General features: G+C 39.3%; 1 protein-coding gene across 3 annotated transcripts in view; it reads right to left on the bottom strand.

Moving 5' to 3' along the window:
• LOC144084579 (FERM and PDZ domain-containing protein 4-like) overlaps nucleotides 1-23,654 on the bottom strand; it is a 53,556-nt gene that overhangs the window by 14,296 nt on the left and 15,606 nt on the right. For 2 of the 3 annotated variants that reach the window (XM_077613176.1, XM_077613158.1), the window contains exons 2-9: nucleotides 8,866-8,982; nucleotides 5,257-5,408; nucleotides 4,954-5,056; nucleotides 4,052-4,097; nucleotides 3,802-3,906; nucleotides 2,628-2,735; nucleotides 2,030-2,161; nucleotides 369-488 (exon numbers count right to left, since the gene is read on the bottom strand). In XM_077613176.1, the coding sequence (XP_077469302.1) occupies nucleotides 369-488; nucleotides 2,030-2,161; nucleotides 2,628-2,735; nucleotides 3,802-3,906; nucleotides 4,052-4,097; nucleotides 4,954-5,056; nucleotides 5,257-5,408; nucleotides 8,866-8,982 (883 nt within the window). Of the gene's footprint in view, nucleotides 1-368; nucleotides 489-2,029; nucleotides 2,162-2,627; nucleotides 2,736-3,801; nucleotides 3,907-4,051; nucleotides 4,098-4,953; nucleotides 5,057-5,256; nucleotides 5,409-8,865; nucleotides 8,983-20,727; nucleotides 20,988-23,654 lie in introns of those variants that run through there. The other variant, XM_077613167.1, reaches the window with a different exon arrangement.

The raw sequence follows: 23,654 nt of genomic DNA, 5'->3' as shown, positions 1-23,654 counted from the left end.
TGCAAAATACAGTTTACTACAAAATACAGTTTACTACAAACAATGAGGTTTCATCTGAAACCAGCAGCAGATGACGGAAATCTTGAAAAAAAATCGGGCTGGTTCGGAAAATGAATAAATAAATACATTTTTTTTAAAATCATGATATCCCCAGTATGAACTTCTCCAAAAAGATATATTTCCCTCTCTTTTGTGTTTTTGTTTTTGAATTGGTGGATTAGACATAAATTGGTGTTTAACGCTGAAAAAAAAATTTTTTTTAAAGAAAAATCCAGAAAAAAATGTTGATCCCTTTTTTGGGATAAAAAATAAATAAATAAAATTAAATTTAACATAGAAGGTAGAGCCCTAAAGGCAAGATCTCTCACCTGCACATAGAGGTATTCGAATGCCACGGCATCCCTTCGCAGCAGCTCCACGGGGTCACGGGGCATGAAGCTGATTCGAAAGAAACATTTCATCTTCTCACAACCAGGCCTGCGGGTCACCTATGGAATGAGAAGAGCAGAAGGCGGAGCTTCACAATGAAGGTGGACGCATAAGACTGCCCAAGGCATTGATTGGTAAAGGATTGGTTCTTGGCCAATACCTGACCTGGCCGAAAACTGCACTTTTCTGGTTTATACTACAAGGAAAAGAACTACCGTATTTTGCTGTTTAATATACCCCCCCCCCCATTTAATATACCCGGGTATATTAAACGGCAGGGGTATATTAAAAGGCGCACAAACGGGAGGCTCAAAAAAGCAAAAATCATTTAATATACCCGGGTATATTAAAAGGCAAAATACGATAGGGGTTGTGGGCCATTCATTCATTTGTTTCACTCCTCACCAGGGTGGTGGGGGTGCTGGAGCCTATCCCAGCTAATCATGGGAACAAGACAAGGAACACCCATAATCGACGACCAGCCCATCAAAAGGTACAATGAGTCAAACAGCCAATAATACTCATAGCTAGGGGCAATTTAGAGCGTTCAACCAGCTAGCCTAGCAAGCATGTATTTAGGATGTGGGAGGAAACCGGAGTACCCTCAGAAAACCCACACCTCAACATAAAAACTCCACACATTCTATACCGATCACCTTGCAAATTTTTCCCGTATTTTTATTACATTTCAAATGATGTATGCCATATAGGAACTTTTGTATAGGATTTTCTTAAGAACATTTTTTGTAAAACCGATCTTGTTTTTCCACAATAACGCACTCATAACGGAGCAAACAAATTTAAATTAACTTGGATTAATATATACAGACACTCAAACATACGTTTAATGTAACTTTACACAAAACAGAATTATATTTTTTTCAATTTTTTTTTAAACCTTCGTTCTGGGCGGGTTAGCTGTTTGCCACGCCTCCACCCTCACGTTCGCTATCGATGGGCTGTTTGCTGTTGTATTCCCTTCAAAATATTCCGAAAATGATGCACACAACTGTCCTCACAATAGGATAATGCACGACCACTTGCCAACGAGAAGTAGTCTTGAATGAGCGATCGCTCCGTTAACGGTAGCTAACAGGCTAAGGAAAGAATAACAGCCTACCCACATATTGATTGTGGGTAATGAAGTTTTATTCTGAGAAAGGGTGCCATTGGCTATCGGTGTTGTGTGCACGAGTATACTTCATTACCCAGAAAGCCCTCTTTTTGCCCGCGCATGCACGTTGTGCGTTTCCTGGTTGATGCGTAGGAGAAACTCGTCTGAATAAATCGTTCAGTGCTCGTAGATATCTGTTATACACGAAAGAGATTCGGCAAAAAAAGATAAACTGATAAACAGCCTTTCATGTCATGGCCACTTGGCTTAGTTGCATCTCGAAATTTTGATCGTATCTAGGGAGAATTATTCGATCGAAATTTTCATCGTATCTCGAGCATCTCGTAGGTAGAACTGCTCGTAGGTCGAGCTACCACTATACTGTTTTTTATCGCTTAATAGGGGGAATTGCAATCATTAATAAGGGAAGCAATTGGCCGAGTTTGACTTTCGCAGGAAAGACTGGAGTGGAGGAGATCATCGAACCTGAGCAAGCATTTCTTGTTCGTGCAGTAAAAGCAGTCGGTTGGCAGAACCTTCCATCTTCTCCTCCAACATCAGGGAGAAATGCTCAATACATTTGATGGACAGTTTCTCTTGCAGGGTGAGGATCACGTCCTGGAGTCAAAAACACATCCAAAATAGTTGTGGAATTATTCGTCCGTGAATGATGAGCAAGCTCGGGAACACGTCAAATAAATAAACCAGGAGTTTGGAGGATTCCGTCACCTTGATGTGAGGCTACAGGTGTAAAACGATTAGGAGCTCAGCCCAGGAATTTCATAGCGGACGTAGGAGAAAGAAAAATGGCTGCCTTTTGCCTGATTGGATGGCCGGGGATGCAGTTTTTTGGTTATGTTTCAGATCATATTAGGGAAGGGGGTGTCAGACTCAATTTGGTTGGCGGGCTATATTCATGCATGTGGGCCGGACTAGTTTAAATGGACATACGAGCTCGGTCTCGGAACGTATTAAGCTCGTATCTCAAGGTATGACTGTAAAGTGAAAAAAAATGCATGGCTTAAAACTGAAGCTATATGCTGATTTTCTTATTTTATGAAAATATTTTTTAACTAAAACACACCTTAATGGAGGTACTGCAGTCAAAGCGGAAAGACTTGGTGTGTCCAATCTCTAAGTAGACCTTCAGGACATTTGGCATGAACAAAAGAGAGTTGTCCTTCACAGGATTCTGTAAAGTAGCAAAATCATGTCATCATCCTTTACATTTCCTAACAGATATATTTGAAGTGTAAGCAGGTTTATTAAAAGAGTTCCGTGAGATATAATACTTTTTTTTTAAAATATGCGGGCGTATGCTCGTGTAAAATTGTATTTGACCACCCGAACACATCTTGAAAATGTTGATCATGTATTTACGACTTGAATTAAAGAAAAAACATTAAAGGAGCGCTTGTTGTTTAGCACTTTCCCCTTTTTTAAAAAAGATCAAATAATTAACAAATGGACAGAGGTGGGAAAAGTAGCAAAAATGGGGGACAACATTAAATATTTAGTAGAATCGTTTACCGTATTTATTTGAGTATAACGCAAAATGCGCATTATACTCGAATAAATACGGTCATCTCTTTCTAATTCAAAAAAGGAAAAACAGTAAATAAGTACAAATATTTTTTTATTTTATCCATTTAGTTATATTTACTGCTTCTAAATTTTAAAAAAATCTCTAAATATTCTCATTTTTAGATTTCCAAGTGTTTAAAGGAGCACATTTTATTAACCTTCAATTATTTGTTTTCCATTTACGCAAAAAAAATAAAAGCAGAAAACACGAATATTTTATTGGCTTGATTTATTTCTTTTTCTTTTTTTACTGGAAAACAAAAATAAATCCTAATTTTGGGGATTAAAAATATGTATTTTTTTTTCCAAAAGGGAAGTATTCTCAATCCAACGATAATCTTCATTTGCAGGTTATTTTGATTTTGACACGTGATTTGACAGGACGCCCAAAATAATATGGCGGGCCAATTTTGGCCCCCGCACGACCACTTTCATACCTATGAAATTGTGGGGGAAAAAAACAAAAAACAAAACAAAAACACAACACATTTAGACTGACAAGCTCATTTTACTTGCCATCTGTTTTAGTTTTTATGGCTCATTGCCTATTTTTATGTACTTTATTTTGGAAATTGGTTATTTTGCCCGCCAAATTCTTACATTTAGAGTATTTTGAAAAGGAAAAAATAATTCTACATTGTACTGCACATATGTTATTGTCAGTCATAACTCACCGGAACCTGGCCGTTTATGATGACCTCTTCGGCAAAGCGAACTTTGACCGGATTGGACTTGAGCATAGCTTTTTTGGCCGCACTGATGAACGCTGATTTGGGCGACTGGGAGGCAAGCGGCCAACAAACGGAGAATCGGCACCGACAGATGGAGGCGAAGAGGGCACAGAAAAGCCAAAAATAATGAACGTAAAAACTTTTTATCTGGAGAAATGCTGTCGCCTGAACAAAAAAAAGATGATGCACTCACGGGATACGGTTGGACAACAGTCAGTTGGATGGATTCTTTGCAGCTCCTTTAGCAGGAAAAAGAAAATGGCAACATTTAGCCTAGCAATGGACTCAAACAAGCTTGAGACCAGATAACATTAAAAACCCTTGGAACATTCATTCATACGTAAGGGGCAATTTAGATTGTCCAACCAGCCTACCATGCGTGTTTTTGGAATGTGGGAGGAAACCAGAGTACCCGGAGAAAAGCCACGCAGGCCACGGGAGAACATGCAAACTCCAAATAGTTGGGCCGACCTGGACTTGAACCCAGGACCCCAGACCCTTGGAATATGATACCATAAATAACTATCGCTTCACTTTTTGGAGTGCCGTGTACCGTGTATATCTCTGGCAAATTTTGGACAATTCAGATTAGATTAGATAACTTTATCCATCCCGTATTCGGGAAATTGCATTGTCACAGTAGCAAGAGGGCGAGAATACAGACACAGGAGAATACATTTTAGACATGAATAAATAGGTAAAAAATAAGTTAAATAAATATAAATAAATAAATATAAATAAATATAAATAATATAAATAAATATAAATAAATATAAATAAATATAAATAAATATAAATAAATATAAATAAATATAAATAAATATAAATAAATATAAATAAATATAAATAAATATAAATAAATATAAATAAATATAAATAAATATAAATAAATATAAATAAATATAAATAAATATAAATAAATATAAATAAATATAAATGGATTAATTAATTAATTAATTAATATAAATTAATTAATTACTAAATAATATATATATATACACACAAATACATAAATAAATGTGAACTTGATTTGAAGTTTTTTTAAATTTAGAATTTAGAAAAATTTTGAAATGTGAAATTTAAGCTAATCGCTACCTGACAAGGTCGATAACTCGTTCTCTTGGTGCCGAACTGACAGGTTCGTCATTGATCATGATGATCTCATCGCCTGGTAAGAGTTTCCCCTCTGATGGACCACCTACGTATGCATACACAACCCCCCAAAAATATAAAATGAACATATACACACACACATTTTATATATACACAGTAATACCTCATTCATGGTGGTTAATATGTTCAGGACATTCCGCAATATGCATACCTATCAACGTATACGTTTTTCCCGTATTTTATATGTACCTTTAAGGAACATTTGAGGGGAGCGCCCTTACAAACCTGGCGTGACCGAGCGGACCACCACCGGCTTCTCGCTGCCTGCCACAAAGCCAAAACCCAGGACGGGGTCCCGCCGCATCTCCACCAAACGAGGCACAGGTGGGAGTCCATCCAGGTGAACCTCCTCCAAGGAGCTGTTCTGGGACACTTGGCTTGGAAAATAGCAGAAAGAATAAAAACAGCAAAAACAACCTTGGTCAACACCTTCATGGTTGACGTGGACACGATAAAAGAGGACTCAAAAATCAATGATTGAGACTCATGCAGATCCATAGCTAATAAAACTGTAAAATAAAAATGCTTTAGGTGGCGGTTAGCATTGGCATATAGCAATCGCCAAGGTATTATTGGTAGATTGCCTGAGAGCAAAATTTGATTGACGCTGTCCTTCGGGCCTGGACAATTGTCTCGTTTGTACCGCGACATCGCTATACTCGCACTTTCTTTGGACATGCATATCCGAATCATTCACCAATAGTTGAGGTATCATCGGGATCTAAGACACCGACACCCTCGGCTAATGTAAACGACCTGTCACAACTGCTTGTTAAGTATTTACGTTGATGTTAAAAGGCTTCATTTCGACACCCTTTGCCGGTAATGAAACCTAACCCTCCAAACCCGTGTGGCACTGGGACACATCTCATTACTCCAGTTTTTTTACCTAGGTCTACAATGTCTTCTGTGTCTGTCTTGCTTCTGCAACCAAGAAATTTCCCGAATACGGGATGAAATAAAGTTGAATTGAAGCATAGTTGCGGCAAGTTGATCAGTGTCTTCGGGATAAAAGATCCCTTGAGGAACGGCTGTGATAGGTCGTTTATGATAGGCATGGCGGTAAATCAGGGGTGTCTGACTCGGGTTGGTTCGCGGGGCGCGTTAACGTCAACTCGATTTTATGTGGGCCGGACCATTTTAGATATAATATTTAGATTTTTTTTAATAAATGGATTAAACGACCTGAATATTCAGTTTTTTTATAGATCTAAAACAATGTTTATTTTAGCTTTTTTTCTATATTTTTAGATTTTACAAAATGATTTTTGATCTAAAAAACATAGAAAAAATTATTAAAAAAATTACAGTTATTGAATTAAAAGGGGGAAAATCAGGAAATTTAATATACATCTATACTTCATTTTAATTTGATCCTAAACAGAAAGTCGGCACTCATGATTTACTTTCCCGGGCCACACAAAATGATGTGGCGGGCCAGATTTGGCCCCCGGGCCGCCACTTTGACACATGTGCGGTAAATAAAGCACCAGGCAGGATAGAAAAAAATCGGCCGGTCAGATTAAAAAAACAACCACCTCACACCGGTATACATCAGATTGCCAAATATCAGTTTATACCTAAACTAAAGGGATGAATAACCCCGTCAATGCATACATCACTTCCTGTAAGTGACTCTGGCTTCCCGGCCAATCGCGTTTTGCGCTATTTCGGTATATTTTACAAAGGAATGAACGACAGATTGTGGCTCAGTCTAAGTGAATCTGCCCCATTAAGTAATGGTTGGACTTTAATTGCCACGTTTGTGCTTAGTTTGCTTGAATTCAGCACTCGCACAAACCCCCACTGGCCGGCATTATTTCATTATGGATGTGTATTCGCCATACAATGGTGAAATCGGCGACTAAATCTGCCTGTAATGAAGCATGTTCCAATCTGTGAGCTTCCCATTCTCATCAGGGCGACGCGGCTTTAATCCAAGCAGAGGGCAGAGCAAGTTGCTCGGTCAAGAGAAAGCTGAATTGCAAAGGTCGCATAGTTTAATGACATTTATTTACATGACGCAGTCTGCTATCGCCGGGACATTTTCAAAAAAGTCAAGTGAACAGAGCTCTGGAATATATACACCACAAATTTTCATTTTGACATGATCTGGGTCTTTTCGTGTTACCGTCGTTACCCATCGTTATTAAGATTAGATCTTAGTATATGACTTTCAATTAACACTGTGTACGTGACTAGACTTATGGAAAATGACTTTCCTAGTAATTATATGCGTATGTCACAATGTATTTTTTTAAAAACGTTTTCATGTTTTCAGGTTTTATTCTGAACTCAATGTTATTTTTCGACAACAAAGTTTATGGAATACCGCTAGTGAGCATTAATAAGCAATTATGGGATGCCAATTATGGGATACCCGCAACAATCCTCATGTTTGCCCAAATTAAGATGTTCTATTCATTCAATATCCAAACCCCTTATCCTGACAAGGGGCGGAGGGGGTGCTGGAGCATACCCCAGCTAATTGAATCGCAGGGCACAAGGAGACAAACAACTATTCGCGCTCACACTCATAGCTAAAGTGTTCAACCAGGCTAGCTTGCATGTTTCTGGGAGGAAACTGGAGTACCCATAAAAACCCACACGAGCCTCGGGAAAACCCTAAGGATGCACCTAGGATCGAACCCTCGACCCCTGAACTGCGAGGCGGATGCGCTAACCACTAAGAAGTTCCAATGAATTTGGCAAAGAGATTCCAATAAAATACCGTATTTTCACAACTATAAGGCGCACCGCATTATAAGGCGCACCCTCAATGAATGACACATTGTAATGTTTTTCCATATATAAGGCGCACCGCTCCGCATTACACTGGTCTACCGCACTGCATTATACGGGTCTACAGTAGGGGCTGGGGTTACGTTATGCATCCACTAGATGGTGCTGTGCTAAAGGAATGTCAACAAAACAGTCAGATAGGTCAGACAAACTTATTAATAGATTACAAATCAGCTTTCTGACAACTCCATTCTCTCCCAACATGAATAAACAACAGTTTTTTAAAATTTTCTCCGAGGTTAAAGTATTAGTATTTTCCTGACACAGCAATAGCATAATAACTCATGTTGAACAGGTGGGCGAATGCGGCATCCAACACGCACGTCTGCATCTCACCAAAGTCGTCATTAATCAAGTCAGTAATTTCTGCCTTCCTGAAAGCTCGGACCACAATTGAGACTTCCACTGGGAATGACGACGAATTAATGTGCTAGATTGAGCTCAACCGAAATGAAACGCCGTTTTATATATCTCAGCACTCACCGCGCACCGGAAATAGAGTCGGGGGCTGCTTGCTGTAGTTGCGAGAGCTGTTGCAGCTCAATATTGATCCAGATATAATATATTTATATATATAGTTCGCAGTCTAGCTCTGAATGCTCTGTTGACGCCAATCTAGTGGCTGGAGTTCTTTTGTCAATCCAGCCGGAATGACGGCGAGCACCAAATTAGTGTGCTTGCCGTCATACTGGGTGTATTAAACAAAAGAACTACATATCCCAGCATGAATCGCGCACGGAGGAAAATTAAGTCGCAGGCTGCTTACCGTAGTTGCGAGACCTGTAGAGGATGGTGTACCCTATCGACTGATCTATTTTATTTTATTGTGATAACAATTTTAATATTTGTCCATATATAAGGCGCACTGGATTATAAGGCGCCCTGTCTATTTTGGAGAAAATTTAAGACTTTTAAGTGCACCTCATAGTCGTGAAAATACGGTATATTTAAAAAATGCAAAGAGTCTCAAACTTCTGTTCACAGCAGAGGTAAGGAAAATGATGAAATAGTTAGTAATGTGATTGCACATACTTGGTAAGGTACTTCTGGCCCTCCCTGTTGCAATTCATGCTGTCCCAGCTGTATGGAGGCCCCTGAAGTCCCCCCCAGGAACCTGGGGGCGGCCATCCAGATGTCTTGCTTTTGTGACTGCAATACAAAATACAGGAAATGATGAGCATTTCGAACACGTCAGGAGATATTGAGGACCTTTAAATAGCGCATAAAATGTACTGACGTATCGTTCATTCATCGGGGTGATGTCACTTGCGATAATATATTGAAACCCACATTCCTAAAACACTTCCATGAATAAGTCCTACCATTCATTATTCTCCAGGGGTGCCGGAGCCTATCCCAGCCGACTTTGGCCAGGAGGCGGGGCACACCCTGAATTGGTTGCCAGCCAATTGCAGGGTAGAAACAAACCGTTTAAGCCCACAGTCATAAATTAGGACCATTTGGAGCGTCCAATCATCTTACTGTGCACGTTTATGGTGTCTGTGAGGAAACCGGAGTACCCGGACAAAAACCACGCAACCATGGGGAGAACATGCAAACTCCCCACAGGAAGGTATGGACATGGAAACGAACCCTCGATCTCAGAACTGTTGGGCGGACACGCTAACCACTCGACCAACGGGCCGCCATTCATTCGCTGCTTCCAGTCAATAGGGATTGTGGGCGGGGCCAATTTATTTTTGTCTTAAAGAGTTAACTGTTTATGTTAATTGGATCTCTATTGTTGTCAATTGAAGGCAGTGAGTTCATTTTGCGACACTTTTGTGTCATTTTAGGGAACTTGCGGGTCACTTCCTGTCAATTTTGGATCATTTCCTATCGATTTCTGGGCTGCTTCCTGTTCATTGGTTGCATTCTGTTGATTTTTGGGATGATTTGAGGTTACCTCCTGCATTTATTTCTCAGTTCCTCGATAACTCCTAAAACATAAAAGAATTTGGTTGTGTTTTTGTACAGTATGAATGAGCTACAAATTGGCTTTCTCGCAAAGCAATGGATGGGACCCCCTAGCGGGCCGTATGTTCGACACCCCTGAAATGGAGGCTACTGTGTTAGGGGGCGCCGATCGCCGACATTCATGTGTCGTCTGTCATTGCGCGACTGTGAGCAGCTGTGCTCCAAAGTGAAGCAAACTGCCGCGGCCCTGCCTCCTTTATCCCATAATCCTCCTTTCATCAAAGAGAAAACAAATCCAAGCGTGTGTATTTGTGTGTGTGAGGAGGAGACAGAGCGAAAATGAGAGTCCACGTGCGTACTTGTATGTCTGTGTGCACTTGCGCAGCTGTGCGTGAGTGTATATGCGGGCTAAGAGGATATTGGGAACGCCACGCGCTGGATGCCGCCGTCACGGTAACTTGGAGGACCTCCGTTTAGGAACACTTTGGGGATGATGGATGGTGCTTCCATTCAAGTCACAATTTGCTTATCTCATTTACTGCTAGCACAGGTTGGGGTGGAACCCTTGGGAATTGATGTTGAAAACTGATAGGTTCATTAATAGATATACTTTAATAAAAGGAAAGACATCAGAGCACATAATTCAGCGTTAACTTGCAAGTGAGAATCCATCCTGACTCGTCCCCGTCACGGATCATTCTAAAGAAAGACATCCTCTTCTGTCCATTTAGTTGCATTAGAATCAAAACATTTAAGGTTATCTTATTCAAAACAATTGCATAAGCTAACCGAATAACACAATTGAGGTCAAAAAACAACTGCAACAAATATTGCATATCAGGTCTTCAAAACAACAATTAAGGTCGGAAACCAAAAACAACTGCATAAGAATTTAAACAAGCAAGCCTCCATTAAGCAAACAATTCCATATTAGGTGAAATGAGCAACACTATTTTAAAACAATATGCGAGTATTTTCGGAAGTCGATTCGATTATCGCCATCTGCTCCGGAATCCAAGTCAAAGCAATTTAAGAGTCCTTCACAGATCTTCATTGCGAACCCAGATCAACAGTCCTCGGAGCCCGGGACTGGGTGAGGTGTCAAGTCAACAGTCCTCGGATCAGGGCAAAACAATTAAACGTCCTCGCAGCCAGCTGCAGGGGGAAGTGTCCTTCGGTAACAGTTATACTGAGCGTATTGACGGCAATTGACGTCCTATCTATTTCAATAGGGAGGGGCAGGAAGCCATCGAACCTGGGTTAAGCTTTTATTGCTGTGATTGGCAGCTCAAGATTTAAGATTTGTGTGGGAAAAAATGCGAACATTTCTAGTGAGACAAAGCAGAGAGTCACAAAGATTTGTCCATTCATTCAATTTCTGAGCTGTTTATCTTTAGGAGGCTCGCGTGGGTGCTAGAGCATATCCCAGCCAGCCTTAGGACACCCTGAATTGTTCGTTAGCCAATCACAGGGCACCAGGAGACGAACAACCATTCACGCTCACAGCAATTTAGCATACAATTAGCCTAGCATTCATGTTTTGGGGATGTGGAAGGAAGCCGGAGTACCCGGAGAAAACCCAAGCAGCCAGAACCCATCGGGATTTTGAACCCCCGATTTCAGAACTATGAAGCGGACGTGTTAACCACTCCCCCAACCAAGCAGCCCACTAAAAATGTCAAACAAAGATGAAGTCACACCCAGATTAAGCAGCAGATTTTTGCAGTCTGCTAGCATGCTATCCATAATTAATTCATTCTGTTGTTGCCATGTGACCGTTCTGTCATTCTATCAACACATGCTAGCGAGCTAGCGCAGCACTAGAAAGTTACAAATGATCATCAAATCAGGTTGTGATGTCACAACCAGAATAGTGGGCGTTCCCAAATGCATTTGCTTTCTACAGGTCAAATTTCATTGGCGCAGTCATTTTCATTTTTCCACCATTTCTAAAGATCTTTAAATCGTCTCTAAAAAAGATGTTTACTCCCTTTAACAAAAACAAATCAAAATATATATAGATTTTTTGAAGAGTGAATATATTAGGGCGGCCGGCGGATTGAGTGGTTAGCACATCGGCATCACAGCTATGAGGTCCTGGGTTCAAATCCAGGTCGATCCACCTGTGTATAGTTTGCATGTTCTCCCCGGGCCTGTGTGGGTTTTCTCCGGGTACTCCGTTTTCCTCCCACATTCCAAAAACATGCATGGTAGGCTGATTGGACACTCTAAAATTGCCCCTGGCTATGATTGGTTGTTCATCCCTTTGCGGCTGGCCACCTGCACCCTGATTTTCCCCATTTTAAATCAATAATTGTATTTTTTTCATCATTTTTTCTGTGTTTTTAGTTAAAAAATCATTTTGTAAAATCTAAAAATATATAAAAATATGTTCTGTTTTGCACTATAATATGGAACATAATGATTAAAAGAGATTTTCCTTTAATAAGAAAAAAAAGCTCAAATAAACATTGTTTTAAATCTATAAAAAATGGAATAGTTAGGGCTTTTGATCCAGTTCTTTTAATCCATTTGTAAAAAAACAAAAAATCTAAATATTATATCTAAAATGGTCCGGCACACATCCAATCGAGTTGACGTTAATGCGGCCCGCGAACCAACCCGAGTCTGACACCCTTGGTTTAGCGCATCGGCCTCACAGCTGTGGGGTCCTGGGTTCAAATCCAGGTCTTGTACACCAGTGTGGAGTTTGCACGTTTTCCCCGGGCCTTCGTGGGTTTCCTCCGGGTACTCCGGTTTCCTCCCACATTCCAAAAACATGCATAGTAGGCTAATTGCACACTAAATTGGCCCTAGGTATGGGCGTGAGGTGGTTGTTCATTCAGGGTGTCCCCCTCACATGGCCCGGAGTCAGCTGGGATAGGCTCCAGCACCCCCCGCGACCCTAGCGAGGATAAATATGTCCAGAGAATGAATAAATGAGTGAATATTTACTGTTGTTTTTTGAGTTGTGATATGTTATCACACGTAAAAATGTGGCATTAAGAATGATGGATGATACGATTCCATCTGTGAATGTTAATGACGCGCACGATCGCAAGAATAAAAAGGAGAAGCTCAACCGTTCGACGCTGAATGCACTCGCGAAGCGCAGTCATTCATCACCGTAATCCACATCTTAAGCGGCTAAACGAGAAGACGGCCGATCGATATCTTTAATGGCGGCCTATCAAGCCAAAGACGCCCGCCATCAATCACTCCGAGGTCGTTTGGGAAAGCTGGCTAGCGATCGGGATTGGAATGAGGTGAAAATAACGGATGTTACGGGAAAAGCAAACTCGCAAATACCACCTTTTCAGTTGGCTGACAATTTATTTGCATGTGGAGTTAAAGCTGAAAGCCTCGCGTTAAGAGTACGGGTGTCAAAGCGGCGGGGCGAGGGCCAAATCTGGGCCACCGCATCACTTTGTGCGGTCCGCAGATGTTTTATGCTAAAAATACTTGATGAAGCTAGACAGAAAAATGACTTTTTTCCCTTTTTAAAATTCATTAAGAGAGACTTTTTAATCCCCAAGAAATTATAATTTTTGTAACTCATTCATTTTCAGTACTGCTTATCCTCACAAGGGTCATGGGGGTGCTGGAGCCCACCCCAGCTGACTTTGAGCTTAGTTACTTATCATCTTTTCGTGTGTATCTCACATTTTTCACAAAAAAATTGGGTTTAGTTTGGGGGGCTTTTTACATATAAAGTACTGTTCTGTTTACAAAAATTGGGACACTTTGATCATTTTTAAAAGGGTTTAGTTTGGGGGGGGGGTTACATATAAAGTACTCTTCTGTTCACAAAAAAATTGGGACACTGATCATTTTTAAAAGGGTTTAGTTTGGGGGGCTTTTTACATATAAAGTACTGTTCTGTTGACAAAAATTGGGACACTGATAATTTTTAAAAGGGTTTAGTTTGGGGGTCTTTTTACATATAAAGTACTGTTCTGTTCACAAAAAAATTGGGACAGTTTGATCATTTTTAAAAGGGTTTAGTTTGGGGGGGGTTTACATATAAAGTACTGTTCTGATCACAAAAAACTGGGATAGTTTGATCATTTTTAAAAGGGTTTAGTTTGGGGGGCTTTTTACATATAAAGTACTGTTCTGTTCAAAAAAAATTGGGACAGTTTGATCATTTTTTAAAGGGTTTAGTTTGGGGGGCTTTTTACATATAAAGTACTGTTCTGTTCAAAAAAATTGGGACAGTTTGATCATTTTTAAAAGGGTTTAGTTTGGGTTTTTTACATATAAAGTACTGTTCTGTTCACCAAAAAATTGGGACAGTTTGATCATTTTAAAAGGGTTTAGTTTGGGGGGGTTTACATATAAATTACTGTTCTGTTGACAAAAATTGGGACACTGATCATTTTTAAAAGGGTTTAGTTTGGGAGGCTTTTTACATATAAAGTACTGTTCTGTTTACAAAAAAAATCCAAGTTCTGGAAGCGATTAATTTCGTAAGTAGAGGTAGCACTCTATTTTGCCTTTGTCATGTCTTCATGAATGAATCATTGTGGTACTTTGTCAAAAGCTTGTGAGAATATTCCCTCACAGCACTTTTTCATTCACGCACCAACTTTCATGTTCGCTGCATAATTTATGACACACGAGAAAATGTGTGTGGCTTACGTCTCACTTTGGAAAAGGTTTGCTTAACTCACACCGCAACTTATCAAAAACCTTTTGTTATGACTCAGTTATAGTATAATACCCACATGGGTGGTCATTATTTTTGAGAAAAAATATCTCACATCTCTCACAAAAAAATGGGACACTGATAAAGGGTTTAGTTTGGGGTGCTTTTTACATATAAAGTACTGTTCTGTTTACAAAAAAAAAATCCAAGTTCTGGAAGCGATTAATTTCGTAAGTAGAGGTAGCACTCTATTTTGTGCTATCCTTGAATTTTCCCAAAATTAACAAGATGTAACCCATCAATGGTGCAAAAAGTATAGACTGACCAAAATCAATAGTATTTTATATTTAATTCTAGTATATTTTAATCGTGTGCTGTATTTAACACAAAAACCAAGGGAAGTGACCCAAAATTAACAGGAAGTGACCTGGAAATGCTTTTACTTTATCCAAAAATGTACAGGAAGTGACCCCAAATGAAGAGATCCAAAAATCGATATAAAGTGACCCGCGAGAGGATCAAAACCAACAGCAAGTGACCTTGAAATTGCTCAAAACTGACAGGAAGTGACCTAAAAATGCTCCAAAATCGACAGGAAGTGACAAATGAATATCAAGTGACATGGAAATGCCCTCCGGGTAAATTTAGCATCTCCTATTGATTTTGAGGGACTTTCCCGGAATGCTTCTTATTTATTTGTCGCTTCCTGCTGATTTTGTGACATTTCTGGGTTACTTCCTGTTAGTTTTGGGGCATTTGGGGCATTTTGGGGCAAATCATACGCAGCAGGGTATGATGACAATTAGGCTTTTGTCTAGTCAATGATGATGAAAAGCCTAAGTCTGATTTTATTTTATTTATTTTATTTTATTTTAAGGTTCCCTATTAACTCTTTGGCGCCGTTTTGACGGCATGGGATGAAATGAATGAATAGGAAACTGAGCAAAGTGCGCGTGAACATACAACTCACAAACATCTAGTTTTGTGGCGCCTTTGTCAAAAAAATGAAAGCATTTAATTATGTATGTACAGTATGAATAAGTGCCAGCCAGGCAGAGCTAAACCCGCTAGCACCACATGCTCTAAAACAAGGGTGTCAGACTTGGGTTGGTTCACGGGCCGCGTTAAGGTCAATTCGATTTCATGTGGGCCGGACCATTTTAGATATCATATTTAGATTTTTTTTATCAATGGATTAAAAGAACTGGATTAAAAGACCTGAATATTCAGTTTTTATAGACCTAAAACAATGTTTATTTTAGCTTTTTTAAAATATATTTTTAGATTTTACAAAATGATTTTTGAACTAAAAACACAGAAAATATGGATTAAAAAATTACAATTATTGATTTAAAAGGGAGAAAATCAGGAAATTTAATATACATCTATACTCGGGTTGGTTTGCGGGCCGCAATAACATCAACTCGATTTCATGTGGGGCGGACCATTTTAGATATAATATTCAGATTTTTTTTTAATAAATGGATTAAAAGAACTGGATTAAAAGCCCTGAATATTCAGTTTTTTATAGATCTAAAACAATGTTTATTTTAGCTTTTTTTTAAATATATTTTTAGATTTTTCAAAATGATTCTTGAACTAAAAACACAGAAAAAATTGATTAAAAAATTACAATTATTGATTTAAAAGGGGGAAAATCAGGAAATTTAATATACATCTATACTCTTCATTTTAATTTAATCCTAAAACAAAAAGTCGGCACTCATGATTTACTTTCCCGGGCCACACAAAATGATGCGGCGGGCCAGATTTGGCCCCCGGGCCGCCACTTTGACACATATACTCTAAAACAACAGGAAGTGACCACTAACTACCCAAAAACCAACACCCAATGACTCAGAATTGACAACAATGGTTGCTCGATCCATTTAAACAAAAAGGATTGGCTTTGAATGCATCTTCCAATCCATTGACAGCACTAGACGTCCAATCGGATTGGACTAACAGCCAATGAGACAACAAGGAAGTAACTATTTTTAGTATTTACCGCAGCCCCAAAATAAATAAATAAATAAAAACAACAACTCCAAAACAAACATTGTTAGCTCGTGAATAATTCCGTGGCTCTTTGATGAATTATAGATGACTAGCATGACCATGTTTGAACAATTTGCGACTATTTCAAGTGAGCGAGACTTTATAAAAGATGGATGTATATTTTCCCCTCATTCTTGCAACCCGGCCAACTTTACTGTGTCGTAAAAACCAAGCCAAAGTAATTAATTATTGAGCGCGCGCTAACTTAACAGAATTCCTGCAACATCTTTTTCAATGCTGGTCATGGGAAAGCCGGTGTGAATATTTGATATATTTCAAGAATATTGATACCGTGGCTTGAGAATAGTGGATTTCGAAGATAACAGAAAGGAAACAAATAACTAAATTTTTATGTTTTAATTTTTTACCTGAAACGCTTGTTTGAATGGCTAAATTTACAGAATAAATTGTGTGAATAAAACAGTTGTTTAGGACAGGTGTCAAAGTGGCGGCCCGGGGGCCAAATCTGGCCTGCCGCATCATTTAGTGCGGCCCGGGAAGGTAAATCATGAGTGCCGTTTTCTGTTTTAGGATCAAATTAAAATGAAGAGTATAGATCTATATTAAATTTCCTCATTTTCCCCCTTTTAAATCAATAATTGTTATTTTTTTAATCATTTTTTCTGTGTTTTTAGTTAAAAAATCATTTTGTAAAATCTAAAAATATATTTTAAAAAAAAGCTAAAATAAACATTGTTTTAGATCTATAAAAAACGGAATATTCAGGGCTTTGAATCCGGTTCTTTTAATCCATTTAAAAAAAAAAATCTAAATATTATATCTAAAATGGTCCCATGTGGAATCGAGTTGACGTTAAAGCGACCCGCAAACCAACCCGAGTCTGACACCCTTGATTTAGTGTCCAATTCGCCTACCATGCATGTTTTTGGAATGTGGGAGGAAACCAGAGTACCCAGAGAAAACCCACACAGACCCGGGAAAAACATGCCAACTCCACACGGACCGACCTGGATTCGAACCCAGATCTGTGAGGCCGACGTGAAAGAAAACTAAAGGGACCAAACATATCAAGTGATGGAATGTGGGTTCCTGGCCGACAGCAAAACGGAATAAAAGCGGTACTCAGGCCTTTTTATTTTTGCTTTATTTGCCAAAGAAAAAGACCAGGGCTCGTGGTTGGTTGAATTCCAATCTATCGAATTGTGTTAAGTACCCCTTGAGGCGATAGTGGCGCTTTAAAGGTGCAAAGGGGCTTTCTTTCTCCATCTTGAAAAACGACCCTGCTTTTGAGCACAATGGAACCTTAGCCCCGAGAAAAAGCTGCGTGGCAGGGCACAGGGAAGGAAGAGTGAAATCTGGCACACATTACCCTAATCTGATATTCTGAACGCAAACAAAGCCTGCTGGTCGCGTTCCGCTGCCAAAGGCCAACGCGCGACAGTCAAACTTTTCCCACCGCAAACACCAGCCTGACCTATTGGCTTTTCAGTGAACGGGCTCATGGCGGACCCTAGGGAGGATTAGCCATCTATCCTTTCAATGATATACGAAAAAGATGAAATTTTGGGTTGATGTTTCAGCACAGGGGTGCCAAACTAAGTTTGGTTCGTGGGCCACAATCATGCTTACTCGATTTCATGTGGTCCGGACTATTTTGATTTTTTTTTTTAGCCCAATAGGTTAACTTACAAATGTACAGGAAGTGCCCAAATTGTCCCGAAAACGTATCGGAAATGACCCATAAAAATATTCCAAAATTAAACAGCAGCCAAAAACCAACAGCAATGGACCAAAAAAGAAAAATCACTCAAAATCAGCAAAAAAGTGACCAAAATGACTGAAATTTCTCACACATAAGCTGCCACAAGGAGACAAACAACCAATCACTCGTAGCTAGGGGCAATTTAGCGTCCAATCAGCCTACCAGGCATGTCTTTGGAATGTGGGAGGAAACCGGAGTACCCGGAGAAAACCCACGCAGGCCCGGGGTGAACATGCAAACTCCACACAGGTGAACCCACCTGGATTTGAACCCCGGTCCGCCCCAAAAAATAATCTCACATGGTATTTCTGAGATACTGTATGAATCGAAAGGATCGTCTGCTGGATTGCACATTCCGAAAGGGTGTGGCCTGCTTTACAAAAGAACTCCTGCCGCTAGATGTTGGCGTGGACATCGACATCAACACAGCTTTACGAAGGGTGGCAGGCAGTGCCGGGCTAGTTACGCTAGCTACTAGCTTGCTACTATTTGCGAATGGATTGTGGCCGCCTGGACGAACGTATAAAACTCAGCGTTTTCGACGACTCATTTGGACAATTGTTCAATTCGGACACAGAAAATGAGGACTTTGATGGATTTGTGGGTGATGATGACGTGAGTACATTATAAAATGGCTAAATAAAGTACAGCCGAACTCAGTTTTGCTTCTGTTGCCTTTTTAAAAACGTGTTTTTAGCGTGCGTCCGTATGTTTAAACTAGTGTATGTTTTGCCATGCCTGGCTGCATCTTTAAAAACGGTGCATCCTTTGTGTGTCAAATACAGAAATAGACACTGCGGCTTTAAATGCGATGCGCCATATAGTCGTGAAAATACGGTATATAAATCGAAAGGATCGTCTGCTGGATTGCACATTCCTAAAGAGTGTTGCCTGCACGTAGACAAATTCATAAAGGAAGTCATGTGAGCAGTACAACCAGGAAGTGGGTCCGTAGCGGTCTCGTTTGTCATCCCTAGGTAAGATGGCGGCGCCCTGAGCGAGCAATGGCAGGCACAAGTGAGTTTTTTTTCACATTTTATGCAAAATACATTTTTGTTGTTGCTGAATTTCATTCATAGACATCAAAATATATTTTGCTTAGTGTTTTATCTGTTTATCTTTTCTCTATTTTGAAATAAATGACCGTATCGGCCACATTGTCTTGCGTTATGGCGTTTAATCTTTGTCACCTTGCAGTTTTGTGCATGTCAAGTTTAATTTGTGCGCATGTAAGCCCTACCCTCCATTCAGTCATCATTTTTTTGTGTATGCAAGAAAATACAGTAATCCAAATCAACAGAAGGAATTGTCGTGACACGAAATGAACACAAAAAGACACAAGAATACCCCAAAATCAACAGAAAGTGCCTTGAAAATACTCCAGATTTAGAGAGAATTCATAAAAAGTGAGCTGGAATTAAATCTAATCAACAGGGACTTGATTAGACCCTTAATGAACAGGAAGTGCTACAGGAATAACTAGGTTTTAACTACTCAAGAATGAACAAGTGACTAAAAATCAACCAAAAAGTAACCCAAATATGCCCCGTATTTAATAGGGAGTTAACCAAAATCTAATTGGAGTTTAACAACAAGCAAGTCAAAGCTTCCCCACACAAATATTTACAAATATTGCATTTTTGGGGGGTTACATTTTTGGTAATTAACACTAAATACATTTTAGTACTATTATTCTTCCATAATTTTGATTAATAAGACATAAATTGATCCAATGTTAATAAAATAAAAAAATAAAAAATTGAAATACACTACTGCACAGGTGTCAAAGTGGCGGCCCGGGGGCCAAATCTGGCCCGTCGCATCATTTTGTGTGGCCCGGGAAAGTTAATAATGAGTGCCGACTTTCTGTTTTAGGATCAAATTAAAATGAAGAGTATAGATGGATATTATGTTTCCTGATTTTCCCTTTATTAAATCAAACATTGCAATTTTTAAATCCATTTTTTTTCTGTTTTTAGTTCAAAAATCATTTTGTAAAATCTAAAAATGTACCCATTTTCCACTTTAATATTGAACATAATTTAAAAAAATATTTCGTTTCCTATTGAAATAAAAAAAAGATTAAAATACATTTTTCAATGCTAAGAAAAAAAAGCTCAAATAAACATTGCTTTAGGGCTTTTGATCCAGTTCTTTTAATTCGATTTTCAATAAAAATATCAAAATATTATAACTAAAATGGTCCAGCCCACATGAAATCGAGTTGACATTAATGTGGCCCGCGAACCAACCCGAGTTTGACACCCTTGCACTACAGCTATATTTTAGAATAATTATTCATAGTATTTGACTACTATTGAGAACTATGGACATTCACTTTATTTAAGCGACATAGCTTTAAATGTTCATATTTCAGCGCTATTGATAGCATAAGATGTCCAATCCATTAGGAGAGGGAGGAGCAAATTAGCATTTTTTCCTTAATTAAAATTAAATTGGACATCAAGCACCCTCAATGGCGGCCAATAAGTTAAGCGACTTGTCGGTGTGACAAAAAAAACAAAAAAATAACTCCACTAACACTTACCTAGAGGAATTTTGCATTTTGGAAAAACCAAACATATCCATGTGAGCTTGCTACAAACCGTCCTGAAAATCCCGATCCCTCCCACATGGAAATGAATCCAGTTTCAATCCAGTTTCATGCCATTAGTCCGCCAAACCCTTTTAGGGAAAACCAGAATTCTCGCACAAAGTCAGAAAATGGATGCTGGATTTGCCCTTGAAAATTCTCCACCTCCCTGTTCATGTTTCACGGACAAAAAAGGGTCTCAAATTGGAGACCTTTCCGCGGCGTCCCGTCGTTGAGCTGCAGTGAGCGAGTGCTCATCTGAGAGTATGCGGGGGGTGGGGGGGTGAACCACGCTGGGTGAGGGGTGGGACGCAACCAGCGAGAGGAAGGGAGGGACGGCAATGCGTGCAGGAGGAGGTTGCCAGATAAACATAAAAATATGGCCGATGGGATTAAACAAAAACAAAAAAACAAAGCAACTGAGCGAGTCAGTAGGCCTGACCGGTTCGGTTTTGGTTTCCAATCGACGACGCTAAACGTCCAATGGGGGTTGACTTGGTGGCGGGAATGGATGATTTGAAGCTAGCAAAATGTTTCCCGGATAAAAGTAGTGAGACGTTCGTAAATTTGGTTGGCTAGAGAGGGAAAAATGAGGTGAAAAGTATAGTTTTGCAACACTACGTGTGGGTACTCAGACGATTCGCCGAAAGACGTTTCGCCGACGGACGTTTGGCCGACGGACAGTTCGCCGAACGGACGTTTCGCCGAAACGGGATTCGCTCGCCCCGCCCCCGGATCGTGTGTGTACATGTTTTTCAACCTCGGCCCGCGGGCCATATACGGCCCGTTACAGATAACATTCATTTAGGAATAACAAGGGCAAGTACTGCCCCCCGCTGGACATATTTCTACATACAAGTACGTACAACAATGTGCTGCCAATTTTTTATATTTTTTATTTTATCCTTGCGTTTAAAGTAGTAGCCATTTGGAGATCACGCAGAACAGTACGTGACAGAAGAAATAGAGAAAATAAAGTAGTAGTAACAGTAAGTACTACTGTAATGAAATTGTAAATCCAGAAATAGTAATGAGAAATTATTTCAAATTAAACTAGAAGTAAAAGTGTGTGTTTTCAGGTATTGTTCTCTAAGCCCTCTAGTCTGTCCAAGGCACTTAGAATTTCACATAAGTCTTCTAGTGATGTTTTTTCTCAGTGTCAGACATCAATCCCCAGCTTTGATAAATTACATTGTGTGTCCAAATGGCTACTACTTTAAACGCAAGGATAAAATAAAAAATATAAAAAAATGGCAGCACATTGTAGTGTAGTACGTACTTGTATTTACAAATATGTTCAGCGGGGGGCAGTACATGCCCTTGTTATTCCTAAATGAATGTTATCTGTAACGGGCCATATATGGCCCGCGGGCCGAGGTTGAAAAACATGTACACACACGATCCGGGGGCGGGGCGAGCGCGCGAATCCCATTTCGGCGAAACGTCCGTTCAGCGAACTGTCCGTCGGCCAAACGTCTTTCGGCGAATCGTCCGGTCACGCTAAGTATGATGTTACGTTTTCTGTGATTTTGGCGACGTCGGTGGACAAAAGTGGTAGTGTTGAAGATGCTAATCTGATCTCGGTTTAACTGTTTGTGTTTAGATTGGCTAGGTGAAGGATGATTAGCAATGTGGGGATTATTATATTTGTGGCTAAAAATAGCATAAAAGTGGGGGTGGGCTATCAAAAGTAATTAATTTGGGTGAGTAAAAATGAAATTAAAAATAGGTAAAAAGTCAGAAGACAGACAGAAAATTAAAACACGTCTGAATTACAGCACTTTTACTATTTGGCTGTCATATTTGAGAAAAGCTGTCCAATCCACTATAAATAGAGTATTCAAAAACCATCAAAAAGTGAGCGAGAAATGTGCAAAAACCAACAAGAAGCGACCGCAAATTCCGTTAAAATCAACAAGAATTGACTCATATTGAGCAGGTGATCCCCCAGAAATGCCCTAAAATAAAGTGACCCAAAACAAAAAAGTAAACAGGAAGTGACTCATAAAAATACTCCAAAATAGTAAGCCACCCAAAATGAGCAGGAAATGAACCACCAAAGCGCAAAAATCAACAGAAAGTTCCATGAAAATGCCTTAAAATCAACAAGAAATGACCCATAAAAATACTTCAAAATTAACAACTAAGCGGAAATCAGCAGAAAATCACCCAGAAATACACAAAAATCAACAGGGAGAGACTAAAAAATGCTTTAAAATCAACAAGAAATTACTCAAAATGAACAAGAATTTGGACACAAAAAAATAAAAAAATAAATATACATATAATTTTTTTATCAATTATATAATTTTATTTATTTCTCTTTATTTATTATTTTTTTAGATTATTTCCCCCCCATCAATTTATCTCAAGGGTGTCCAAACTTTTTTCCCCCAGAAAAATCTAAGTGCCAACTTAAAAAAATACATAATCCCACTTTAAAGTTTTAGCAACAGCCAATCAGTCAAGACGATTTGGACGTTGTCTATTGTCGTCAGTGGGATTTAAAAAAAAAAAAAGATATTTCACTGCTCTAATGTTAAACTATCTTTTTGAATGCTTGGAAAAAAAGATAACTGCCATTTCATCCCAAAATAAATGAACTTTTAAATAGAAGCGTCAAGCGTTTGTGTACACACGTGTGCAGCAGTGCATCGCATAAAAGACTGAAGTGGAATATAAAGTGGCATGATTATGATTAATATTCTCTTAGCTATCACATCACTTGTCAATGTATTCAAGACCTGCAATGCATGACATCAAGAAAGAAAACGACATGTTTGCACGTAAGCTGCACCGTCAAATTTAGCTGCTGGATACATTAAATGGAGCGACTGACTACTGCCAGGCTTCCCACTTCACATGGATGGGACACATGAGTT

Source organism: Stigmatopora argus, chromosome 1 (genome assembly GCF_051989625.1).
Source record: "Stigmatopora argus isolate UIUO_Sarg chromosome 1, RoL_Sarg_1.0, whole genome shotgun sequence".
Lineage (NCBI taxonomy): Eukaryota > Metazoa > Chordata > Actinopteri > Syngnathiformes > Syngnathidae > Stigmatopora > Stigmatopora argus.
Note: the sequence above shows the minus strand (reverse complement) of the source record. Positions and strands in the feature narration are given on the sequence as shown.